General features: G+C 44.5%; 2 protein-coding genes across 2 annotated transcripts; both read left to right on the top strand.

Annotated features, from left to right (window-relative positions):
• Positions 1 to 3,783: 3,783 nt before the first annotated feature.
• On the top strand, positions 3,784 to 7,393 carry LOC123318275. The gene is made up of 3 exons (XM_044904893.1): positions 3,784 to 4,719; positions 4,764 to 5,084; positions 5,156 to 7,393. Exons 1-3 carry the CDS (start codon positions 3,784 to 3,786, stop codon positions 7,391 to 7,393), a joined length of 3,495 nt encoding a protein of 1,164 aa, XP_044760828.1.
• Positions 7,394 to 11,258: 3,865 nt separating this feature from the next.
• LOC123318274 lies at positions 11,259 to 12,634 on the top strand. The gene is made up of 2 exons (XM_044904892.1): positions 11,259 to 12,194; positions 12,239 to 12,634. The coding sequence occupies exons 1-2, from the start codon at positions 11,259 to 11,261 to the stop codon at positions 12,632 to 12,634; spliced, it is 1,332 nt and encodes a 443-aa protein (XP_044760827.1).
• The last annotated feature ends 825 nt before the right edge of the window (positions 12,635 to 13,459 follow it).

Below are 13,459 nucleotides of genomic sequence, written 5' to 3'. Positions count from 1 at the left end.
AAAAAAAAAAAAATAATAATAATAATATATTTAGATGCATTGATCTGCCGTGTTGTTGAGACAGGATAGTTCCAGTATATTCGAGCTTTCTCGTTCTGGACCACCGCTTCAATCTCCAGAGGCACATATGGTAGCACCGGTTCTTTGTCTATCTCATATGCCGCCCTCAGATGGAAGTAGAGAACTCGGAGTGCCGCGTTGTGTCTCTCTATTTACCCCGATGGAGCATGGACTCTACAGGCGGAAAGAATGTGCATAATCGTTTCTTGTTGACTATGGCACGCTCTGCACGTTGTTGGGGTGTCCATTTTCATGATGTTCTTTTTATACCATCTGGTATTTATTACTCCATCCTGACACGCCATCACAAATCCCTCCGTCTCTGACTTAAGGCTAGCCGACTTTAGAAAGGCGAAAGACAATTCTTCCGACAGATCTTGGTCTTTTAAACTTCTGAAAAATATGGAGTGCAGGCTCTTACTCATATGATGTTCGAGTAATGTATTCGACTGAGACTTCCGTATCAGTCTTGCTAGCCTTCTTTGGTCCGCTTGAGTGATCGGTGCTCCAGCACGCTCAGGATCGATCGACACGCTGGTTATACCAAGCTTCTCCAAGGCTCTCTGTCCAGCTCGGAATAGGAAGGCTCCGTGGTTCGCGAGTTCATGCTGAGCTACAAACTTCAGAAATGGATCTTCACTTCTTAGGACCCTTACTGCTGTTTCCAATGTTTGTTGAAAGTGTTGATATTCCAAACATTGCAATCATCTACCCCCCTGGCTTCGGGGAAGGTATATCCTCTGAATCGAGCTATTTGGGTGAAGGCTACGATTCATGTTCATCGTTTTTCTTGTTGACCTATCAGAATCCCTTGTCTCATAGATTGAATTCTACGGACTACGGATTCTCCATCAAGAGCGGCAGTAGAACTATGATGAAACTGAATCATCTCCTTTACATGGACGATTTGAAACTCTTCGCATCTACCAAAAAACAAATGCAACTGATGCTGAAAATGGTGGAAGGATTCTCGGAAGACATCAAAATGAAGTTTGGACTAGAAAAATGCCGACTGCTAAACATAACGAGAGGGAAAATGGAAGATGGTACGTTCAAACTCAAGGAAGGTGCAGAAATTGAAGCATTGAAGGAAGGAGACACATACAAGTATCTAGGCATAAAACAGGCAAGAAAAATCAATCAGACCCAGATGAAGAAAGAATTAACGGAGGAGTTTACCCGAAGATTGAGAAGGATAATGAGAACTGGTCTTAACAGCAAGAACCTGATAAAAGCGATTAACACCTACGCTTGCTCGGCGCTGAGCTATTCATTTGGTATTATCTCTTGGACGACCACCGATTTAGCAGCTTTACAGAGAAAAATACGGACGATGCTGACTAAACACAATAAACATCACCCCAAAAGCTCAATAGAACGGACAGAGCTACCACGACATCTTGGGGGTAGAGGAATTGTTGATTTGTCCAACCGTATGTCCCAGGAAATTGTAGGACTTCGAAAATATTTCTTGAGCAAGGCAGCTTCGTCAGAACTCCATCGAGTAGTTTGTATTGCTGATACTTCCACACCGTTAAAGCTACACCAGGATCACTTGGAAACCGTCGAACACTCTGCAGAAAGTAAAATGCAGAAACTGATTGGCAAACCTCTGCATGGGAGGCAACAGAATGAGGTCAACCATGATTACGTCGACATATCTGCGTCGAACTACTGGTTGACTTCCGGAAGGTTGTTTCCTGAGACAGAGGGCTTCATGCTCGCCATCCAGGATCAGGTGATTCCAACAAGAAATTACATGAAATACATCGCCAAGGATGCCTCAGTGACGGACGATAGCTGTCGGTATGGCTGTGCGACACATGAAACTATCCAGCACATCACCGGGGGATGTCAGAAGTTCGCGGGCACGGAGTACAAAAATAGACATGATGCCGTTGCCAAGATTCTTCACCAAGAATTGGCACTAAAACACCAACTTCTGAGTTCGAAAAAGATTCCTTATTACAATTACCATCCAAATGCTGTATTGGAAAATGAACATCACAAGCTCTACTGGGATCGCACGGTTCTCACAGACCGGAAAATAACCCACAATAGACCAGATCTCATATTGCTCAATAAGGATGAGGACAGAGCACTATTCATCGATGTGGCGATTCCAAATAATAACAATCTTCTAGATAGGCACACTGAAAAAATTTCAAAGTACAGAGATCTCGAGGAACAAACCAGGAGACAGTGGAAGCTGAAAGATATCAAGACCATCCCTATTGTCATATCATCTACAGGCCTGATACCGAAGAAACTGCTAGAGAACTTGAGGAAGCTTCAGTTGGACGAAAATATCTATAAAGTCATGCAGAAGGCGGTACTGCTGGGAACGGCGAGAACTGTACGCAAGTACATGGGAAATTCAGAGGAACACCGTCTGCTCCGACAGGAAGTGCGGGTGGAGCAGGAATCCAACCTACAGCAGGGAGGCGAGGAGCGACCCGGACCCGACCACCACCACGAGCCCGAAAACCTGGAAAGGGCTCCAACAGAGCTTAATCCTTTTGATATCTGAGATATCTGGGATAAGTGAATTTTCCTCTGGAGAGGAGTGTGAAAGCCGCAAGGCTAAAGTCATAATAATAACAAGAAATTACATGAAGTACATCGCCAAGGATGCCTCAGTGGCGGACGATAGCTGTCGTTATGGCTGTGCGACACATGAAACTATCCAGCACATCACCGGGGGATGTCAGAAGTTCGCGGGCACGGAGTACAAAAATAGACATGATGCTGTTGCCAAGATTCTTCACCAAGAATTGGCACTAAAACACCAACTTCTAACTTCGAAAAAGGTTCCTTATTACAACTACCATCCGGATGCTGTGCTGGAAAACGAACATCACAAGCTCTACTGGGATCGCACGCTTCTCACAGACCGAAAAATAACCCACAATAGACCAGACCTCATATTGCTCAATAAGGATGAGGACAGAGCACTATTCATCGACGTGGCAATTCCAAATAATAACAATCTTCTAGATAGGCACACTGAAAAAATTTCAAAATACAGAGATCTCGAGGAACAGACCAGAAGACAGTGGAAGCTGAAAGATATCAAGACCATTCCTATTGTCATTTCATCTACAGGCCTGATACCGAAGAAATTACTAGAGAACTTGAGGAAACTTCAGTTGGACGAAAACATCTATAGAGTCATGCAGAAGGCGGTACTGCTCGGAACGGCGAGAACTGTACGCAAGTACATGGGGAATGCAGAGGAACACCGTCTGCTCCGACAGGAAGTGCGGGTGGAGCAGGAATCCAACCTACAGCAGGGAGGCGAGGAGCGACCCGGACCCGACCACCACCACGAGCCCGAAAACCTGGAAAGGGCTCCAACAGAGCTTAATCCTTTTGATATCTGAGATATCTGGGATAAGTGAATTTTCCTCTGGAGAGGAGTGTGAAAGCCGCAAGGCTAAAGTCAAATAAAAACTAGTCGGGTCGGCTGGATATAGTTCTAGCCGCTACGGAATTCTGGGCGATCCGTACTACCCGTAGCCAACACCCCGAGGGGAGCGGGCCCACTGTATTGTCTATCTCCCCCCAAGTTAACTCCCCTATAGTGGCAGTATACACAGAGGTTTCAACTCAACGATCATTCTCTACCTTCGATCGCAAGGCGTTTTTCCAGCCTCTTCTCTAAAAAAAGAGAACGAAACGGAAACCTGGCAGTAGGTAAAATGCAAAACCATTTTCAATGAAATGAGGCGAAGTCTAAACTTAAGGAGCAGGCGGATTCCTGGTGATCCCCAGGGCACGTCCAATGTTGGCGATGGACGTGACAGTGAGCAAGCTGACCGTGGTGAGCTGAGCAGGCGGGCGACCACGCGCCGGAACCAGATTGCTGGAGATGGTAGAGCAACTACAGCCGAACCTGGAATGAATAGAAGCATTAATACCGGAGAAAATCAACGAGCTTCGCCGTTTCGCCATGTTGCACAACAACGAGCTGTGCCCAGACGAAACGAACAAACGCGTCGAATGCATTGGACTAACGAGATGAATAAAGCAATAATGACAGCGTACTATAGAGCTACTAACCTAGAAGCGGACCGTACTTTCTATCGCAGAAGAATGCGTGAGGAATTCCTGAGATTTTACCCTCAACTTGACCATCTGTCCGAACAGAGAATATCGGACCAACAAAGAGCTATAATCCGAAGAGATCTTCTATCAGATCCGATATTAGATGAAATAAAAAATGATGTCCGTTGCCAAAATGAGATGGTCCAGCCACCCCTAGTACAGGTCCGAAACGATGATCTGCCAGAAGTGCAATATGAAGAGCATGACAGGGTTGACTTGGGTCTAGAAAACTACTTCGAGACGCTCTGCATGCAATATCGCGGATCCGACCCATGCTCACGACCACCCCTGTCTAAACTTCGATTCAGAGCCCACACAGGTGCACTTATCAACACCCTAAATAATATCATCCAATCTAAATTAAACACAGATGCCGACTTGGAGGAAATTCACCTGATGATCTATTGTGCAGCTAGAACAGTACTCGAGAAAAACCAGAAGATCCACAGCACTTCCAACGCCAGAAGAAGAGAAAGCAAGCCGAAGTGGGAAATAAAATTGGAAGAGAAAATAGAGAAAACAAGGAAGATTGTCATTCATTCATTCATTGCTGTATCCCGTTACCGGAAATAAATCTACAAAAAGCCTTACAACAGCTAAAGTTAGGGAATAAAAGAAGTAGAATCCTGAAGAAGCTTCCGAAAAAGATGTACGAAACATTGATTCAGACTCCAGCTTCTGCACATCAACAATTGATACTGGACAACCTGGACACAATGAAGCAGCAACTGGCCGTGTATGCACATAGACTAAGATCTTATAAGGAAAGTAATGAGAGAAAAAAACAGAATGCTCTATTCGAGAAAAATGAGAGAAGATTCTATCGGGACATCATCGAGAAAAAGTACCAGACACGAAACACATGTCCAAAAATGCTGGAACTGGAAAGATTCTGGGAGGAAATATGGTCCAAAGAAGTGAGACATGGGGCGGATTCTCCTTGGATATATGAAGAAGAACGGAGAATGCCGAAATGCCGAATCCACAGATGACACCTGCCGATCTTAGCAGAGTATTGAGTCGACTGCCCAATTGGAAGGCGCCGGGTAGAGATAAGGTTAAAAATTTCTGGATAAAAGAATTTTCCTCTACACATCCATACATCAGCGAGGAGTTCAATAATATTCTGAGACAACCATCGAGATGTCCTAAGTTTTTCACGCAAGGTGTCACTTATCTACTGCCCAAAGGTGAGAACAAACAAGACCCAGCCCAGTACCGCCCAATAACCTGCCTTCCCACACTATTCAAGATCCTCACCGCACTTATAACAGAAAAAATAACCAATCACCTGAAGGTAAACCATCTCATGACAGAAGAGCAAAAAGGATCAAGGAGAGGTGTCCTGGGGTGTAAAGAGCAGCTTGTTGTGGATGAGGTCGTCCTTGAACACATCAGAAGATCAAACAGGAATGCTTATATGGCCTTTATTGACTATAAGAAGGCTTTCGATTCTGTGCCCCACTCATGGTTGATACATGCACTAAAAATACATAAGGTCAGCCCGGATATCGTTAGCTTCTTAGAGACATCGATGAGACAATGGTCCACAGTGCTTACTTTACATACCACTGAGCAGATCATACAGAGCAAAGAAATACCTATCAGGAGAGGAATTTTCCAAGGGGATCCCCTGAGCGCACCCTGGTTTTGCTTGGCGCTGAACCCCTTGTCTAGCACCATAGTTCGGATGGGGCATGGAATAAAAATAAAAACTGAGCAAAACACTTTCAATCTCACCCACCTGTTTTTCATGGATGACCTCAAAATCTATACCAGCTCAAAGAGGAAGCTAGAAATTGTCCTGAAACAAATACATAAAATGAGCACCGATATTGGTATGGAATTCGGCCTCAATAAATGCAAAACCGTAACTGTACACAGGGGAACTTTGCAGCATACAGAGCCCCTGCAGATCACAACTACAACCCAAATAGAATGTCTGAGCGAAGAACCCTACAAATATCTGGGCATTCTTCAGACAAATAAGATAAACCATTCTACCGTCAAGGAGGAACTGAGGACAGAATTCAATAAAAGGCTACAGACTGTCCTCAAGACAAAGCTGAACTCGAGGAATTTAACTAAGGCCATAAATACGTACGTGATCCCAGCTTTGTCCTACTCGTTTGGGGTGATTAAATGGTCCCAAACAGATCTCGAGGATCTGAATAGAAGAGTGCGAACAGCTCTTACTAGAGCAAGGATGCACCACCCCAAATCAAGCTGCGAGCGAGTTAATCTTCCGAGAGGTTCTGGGTGCAGAGGAATAGTTGATATCGAGAATTTACATAATGGACAGGTGGAAAACATGAGAAGGTACTTTTATTCGAGGAGAGACCGTCTGTTACACCATACCATTATTCAAGCTGACAACAAGTTGACGCCACTGGACCTAAAGAACGAAAGAGGACATACCTATGCATGCAACCAACAGAAGCTGCTGAGTGAGTGGAAATCCAAACAACTGCACGGTAGATTCTGCAGAGCTCTAGACGAACCACATGTAGATAAACCGGCATCTGTTAGATGGCTCACACAAGGGTATTTAAACCCAGAAACAGAAGGATCAATGATAGCTATCCAAGATCAAGTTGTCAAAACGAGGAATTATAGTAAGTTCATCTTAAAGGAGGATATACAGAGTGACCAGTGTAGACTGTGTGCAGAGAAAACAGAGACAATAGATCACATCATATCAGGATGCACAAAACTGGCGAAAACCAGGTACATCGAGAGGCATAACCAAGTTGCCAAAATAGTATATTTAGAGCTACTGAAAATGTGTGGCATGGAGCACGATGATACACCTTACTATAAATACGAGCCAAATGCTGTCAGAGAAAATGTACAGTTTAAGATCTATTGGGACAAGACAATCCTTACCAACAGGACCGTACAGCATAACAGACCGGATATAACATTGGTAGACAGAAGGAAAAAGAAGACTTACCTCATAGATGTTGCTGTGCCCAGTGCTCACAATCTGCAACAAAAGTATGAAGAGAAACTCCTCAAATACGAAATACTAGCACAAGACGTTCGACAAATATGGGGCATGCAGAGTGTAGATATCGTACCACTGATTATCTCTGGCGTTGGCATCATTCCCAAGACACTAAAAAGCAATTTGTCGAAGTTGAGCATACCGGAGAATACTTACGTTCAAATGCAGAAGGCTGTAATTTTGCAGACGGCAGCCATTGTGCGGTCCGTGATAGGATGAAGTTCCAGATGATTTCACTTGGTCTTTCTCGATCCGTGATTCATCTGTTATGAAACAAACCCTCAAAAAAGGAGAGAGAGAGAAAAAAAAAAAAATAATAATAATAATATATTTAGATGCATTGATCTGCCGTGTTGTTGAGACAGGATAGTTCCAGTATATTCGAGCTTTCTCGTTCTGGACCACCGCTTCAATCTCCAGAGGCACATATGGTAGCACCGGTTCTTTGTCTATCTCATATGCCGCCCTCAGATGGAAGTAGAGAACTCGGAGTGCCGCGTTGTGTCTCTCTATTTACCCCGATGGAGCATGGACTCTACAGGCGGAAAGAATGTGCATAATCGTTTCTTGTTGACTATGGCACGCTCTGCACGTTGTTGGGGTGTCCATTTTCATGATGTTCTTTTTATACCATCTGGTATTTATTACTCCATCCTGACACGCCATCACAAATCCCTCCGTCTCTGACTTAAGGCTAGCCGACTTTAGAAAGGCGAAAGACAATTCTTCCGACAGATCTTGGTCTTTTAAACTTCTGAAAAATATGGAGTGCAGGCTCTTACTCATATGATGTTCGAGTAATGTATTCGACTGAGACTTCCGTATCAGTCTTGCTAGCCTTCTTTGGTCCGCTTGAGTGATCGGTGCTCCAGCACGCTCAGGATCGATCGACACGCTGGTTATACCAAGCTTCTCCAAGGCTCTCTGTCCAGCTCGGAATAGGAAGGCTCCGTGGTTCGCGAGTTCATGCTGAGCTACAAACTTCAGAAATGGATCTTCACTTCTTAGGACCCTTACTGCTGTTTCCAATGTTTGTTGAAAGTGTTGATATTCCAAACATTGCAATCATCTACCCCCCTGGCTTCGGGGAAGGTATATCCTCTGAATCGAGCTATTTGGGTGAAGGCTACGATTCATGTTCATCGTTTTTCTTGTTGACCTATCAGAATCCCTTGTCTCATAGATTGAATTCTACGGACTACGGATTCTCCATCAAGAGCGGCAGTAGAACTATGATGAAACTGAATCATCTCCTTTACATGGACGATTTGAAACTCTTCGCATCTACCAAAAAACAAATGCAACTGATGCTGAAAATGGTGGAAGGATTCTCGGAAGACATCAAAATGAAGTTTGGACTAGAAAAATGCCGACTGCTAAACATAACGAGAGGGAAAATGGAAGATGGTACGTTCAAACTCAAGGAAGGTGCAGAAATTGAAGCATTGAAGGAAGGAGACACATACAAGTATCTAGGCATAAAACAGGCAAGAAAAATCAATCAGACCCAGATGAAGAAAGAATTAACGGAGGAGTTTACCCGAAGATTGAGAAGGATAATGAGAACTGGTCTTAACAGCAAGAACCTGATAAAAGCGATTAACACCTACGCTTGCTCGGCGCTGAGCTATTCATTTGGTATTATCTCTTGGACGACCACCGATTTAGCAGCTTTACAGAGAAAAATACGGACGATGCTGACTAAACACAATAAACATCACCCCAAAAGCTCAATAGAACGGACAGAGCTACCACGACATCTTGGGGGTAGAGGAATTGTTGATTTGTCCAACCGTATGTCCCAGGAAATTGTAGGACTTCGAAAATATTTCTTGAGCAAGGCAGCTTCGTCAGAACTCCATCGAGTAGTTTGTATTGCTGATACTTCCACACCGTTAAAGCTACACCAGGATCACTTGGAAACCGTCGAACACTCTGCAGAAAGTAAAATGCAGAAACTGATTGGCAAACCTCTGCATGGGAGGCAACAGAATGAGGTCAACCATGATTACGTCGACATATCTGCGTCGAACTACTGGTTGACTTCCGGAAGGTTGTTTCCTGAGACAGAGGGCTTCATGCTCGCCATCCAGGATCAGGTGATTCCAACAAGAAATTACATGAAATACATCGCCAAGGATGCCTCAGTGACGGACGATAGCTGTCGGTATGGCTGTGCGACACATGAAACTATCCAGCACATCACCGGGGGATGTCAGAAGTTCGCGGGCACGGAGTACAAAAATAGACATGATGCCGTTGCCAAGATTCTTCACCAAGAATTGGCACTAAAACACCAACTTCTGAGTTCGAAAAAGATTCCTTATTACAATTACCATCCAAATGCTGTATTGGAAAATGAACATCACAAGCTCTACTGGGATCGCACGGTTCTCACAGACCGGAAAATAACCCACAATAGACCAGATCTCATATTGCTCAATAAGGATGAGGACAGAGCACTATTCATCGATGTGGCGATTCCAAATAATAACAATCTTCTAGATAGGCACACTGAAAAAATTTCAAAGTACAGAGATCTCGAGGAACAAACCAGGAGACAGTGGAAGCTGAAAGATATCAAGACCATCCCTATTGTCATATCATCTACAGGCCTGATACCGAAGAAACTGCTAGAGAACTTGAGGAAGCTTCAGTTGGACGAAAATATCTATAAAGTCATGCAGAAGGCGGTACTGCTGGGAACGGCGAGAACTGTACGCAAGTACATGGGAAATTCAGAGGAACACCGTCTGCTCCGACAGGAAGTGCGGGTGGAGCAGGAATCCAACCTACAGCAGGGAGGCGAGGAGCGACCCGGACCCGACCACCACCACGAGCCCGAAAACCTGGAAAGGGCTCCAACAGAGCTTAATCCTTTTGATATCTGAGATATCTGGGATAAGTGAATTTTCCTCTGGAGAGGAGTGTGAAAGCCGCAAGGCTAAAGTCATAATAATAACAAGAAATTACATGAAGTACATCGCCAAGGATGCCTCAGTGGCGGACGATAGCTGTCGTTATGGCTGTGCGACACATGAAACTATCCAGCACATCACCGGGGGATGTCAGAAGTTCGCGGGCACGGAGTACAAAAATAGACATGATGCTGTTGCCAAGATTCTTCACCAAGAATTGGCACTAAAACACCAACTTCTAACTTCGAAAAAGGTTCCTTATTACAACTACCATCCGGATGCTGTGCTGGAAAACGAACATCACAAGCTCTACTGGGATCGCACGCTTCTCACAGACCGAAAAATAACCCACAATAGACCAGACCTCATATTGCTCAATAAGGATGAGGACAGAGCACTATTCATCGACGTGGCAATTCCAAATAATAACAATCTTCTAGATAGGCACACTGAAAAAATTTCAAAATACAGAGATCTCGAGGAACAGACCAGAAGACAGTGGAAGCTGAAAGATATCAAGACCATTCCTATTGTCATTTCATCTACAGGCCTGATACCGAAGAAATTACTAGAGAACTTGAGGAAACTTCAGTTGGACGAAAACATCTATAGAGTCATGCAGAAGGCGGTACTGCTCGGAACGGCGAGAACTGTACGCAAGTACATGGGGAATGCAGAGGAACACCGTCTGCTCCGACAGGAAGTGCGGGTGGAGCAGGAATCCAACCTACAGCAGGGAGGCGAGGAGCGACCCGGACCCGACCACCACCACGAGCCCGAAAACCTGGAAAGGGCTCCAACAGAGCTTAATCCTTTTGATATCTGAGATATCTGGGATAAGTGAATTTTCCTCTGGAGAGGAGTGTGAAAGCCGCAAGGCTAAAGTCAAATAAAAACTAGTCGGGTCGGCTGGATATAGTTCTAGCCGCTACGGAATTCTGGGCGATCCGTACTACCCGTAGCCAACACCCCGAGGGGAGCGGGCCCACTGTATTGTCTATCTCCCCCCAAGTTAACTCCCCTATAGTGGCAGTATACACAGAGGTTTCAACTCAACGATCATTCTCTACCTTCGATCGCAAGGCGTTTTTCCAGCCTCTTCTCTAAAAAAAGAGAACGAAACGGAAACCTGGCAGTAGGTAAAATGCAAAACCATTTTCAATGAAATGAGGCGAAGTCTAAACTTAAGGAGCAGGCGGATTCCTGGTGATCCCCAGGGCACGTCCAATGTTGGCGATGGACGTGACAGTGAGCAAGCTGACCGTGGTGAGCTGAGCAGGCGGGCGACCACGCGCCGGAACCAGATTGCTGGAGATGGTAGAGCAACTACAGCCGAACCTGGAATGAATAGAAGCATTAATACCGGAGAAAATCAACGAGCTTCGCCGTTTCGCCATGTTGCACAACAACGAGCTGTGCCCAGACGAAACGAACAAACGCGTCGAATGCATTGGACTAACGAGATGAATAAAGCAATAATGACAGCGTACTATAGAGCTACTAACCTAGAAGCGGACCGTACTTTCTATCGCAGAAGAATGCGTGAGGAATTCCTGAGATTTTACCCTCAACTTGACCATCTGTCCGAACAGAGAATATCGGACCAACAAAGAGCTATAATCCGAAGAGATCTTCTATCAGATCCGATATTAGATGAAATAAAAAATGATGTCCGTTGCCAAAATGAGATGGTCCAGCCACCCCTAGTACAGGTCCGAAACGATGATCTGCCAGAAGTGCAATATGAAGAGCATGACAGGGTTGACTTGGGTCTAGAAAACTACTTCGAGACGCTCTGCATGCAATATCGCGGATCCGACCCATGCTCACGACCACCCCTGTCTAAACTTCGATTCAGAGCCCACACAGGTGCACTTATCAACACCCTAAATAATATCATCCAATCTAAATTAAACACAGATGCCGACTTGGAGGAAATTCACCTGGTGATCTATTGTGCAGCTAGAACAGTACTCGAGAAAAACCAGAAGATCCACAGCACTTCCAACGCCAGAAGAAGAGAAAGCAAGCCGAAGTGGGAAATAAAATTGGAAGAGAAAATAGAGAAAACAAGGAAGATTGTCATTCATTCATTCATTGCTGTATCCCGTTACCGGAAATAAATCTACAAAAAGCCTTACAACAGCTAAAGTTAGGGAATAAAAGAAGTAGAATCCTGAAGAAGCTTCCGAAAAAGATGTACGAAACATTGATTCAGACTCCAGCTTCTGCACATCAACAATTGATACTGGACAACCTGGACACAATGAAGCAGCAACTGGCCGTGTATGCACATAGACTAAGATCTTATAAGGAAAGTAATGAGAGAAAAAAACAGAATGCTCTATTCGAGAAAAATGAGAGAAGATTCTATCGGGACATCATCGAGAAAAAGCACCAGACACGAAACACATGTCCAAAAATGCTGGAACTGGAAAGATTCTGGGAGGAAATATGGTCCAAAGAAGTGAGACATGGGGCGGATTCTCCTTGGATATATGAAGAAGAACGGAGAATGCCGAAATGCCGAATCCACAGATGACACCTGCCGATCTTAGCAGAGTATTGAGTCGACTGCCCAATTGGAAGGCGCCGGGTAGAGATAAGGTTAAAAATTTCTGGATAAAAGAATTTTCCTCTACACATCCATACATCAGCGAGGAGTTCAATAATATTCTGAGACAACCATCGAGATGTCCTAAGTTTTTCACGCAAGGTGTCACTTATCTACTGCCCAAAGGTGAGAACAAACAAGACCCAGCCCAGTACCGCCCAATAACCTGCCTTCCCACACTATTCAAGATCCTCACCGCACTTATAACAGAAAAAATAACCAATCACCTGAAGGTAAACCATCTCATGACAGAAGAGCAAAAAGGATCAAGGAGAGGTGTCCTGGGGTGTAAAGAGCAGCTTGTTGTGGATGAGGTCGTCCTTGAACACATCAGAAGATCAAACAGGAATGCTTATATGGCCTTTATTGACTATAAGGAGGCTTTCGATTCTGTGCCCCACTCATGGTTGATACATGCACTAAAAATACATAAGGTCAGCCCGGATATCGTTAGCTTCTTAGAGACATCGATGAGACAATGGTCCACAGTGCTTACTTTACATACCACTGAGCAGATGATACAGAGCAAAGAAATACCTATCAGGAGAGGAATTTTCCAAGGGGATCCCCTGAGCGCACCCTGGTTTTGCTTGGCGCTGAACCCCTTGTCTAGCACCATAGTTCGGATGGGGCATGGAATAAAAATAAAAACTGAGCAAAACACTTTCAATCTCACCCACCTGTTTTTCATGGATGACCTCAAAATCTATACCAGCTCAAAGAGGAAGCTAGAAATTGTCCTGAAACAAATAC

Source organism: Coccinella septempunctata, chromosome 8, assembly GCF_907165205.1.
Source record: "Coccinella septempunctata chromosome 8, icCocSept1.1, whole genome shotgun sequence".
NCBI lineage: Eukaryota > Metazoa > Arthropoda > Insecta > Coleoptera > Coccinellidae > Coccinella > Coccinella septempunctata.
This window is presented reverse-complemented; position numbering and strand designations above follow the sequence as displayed.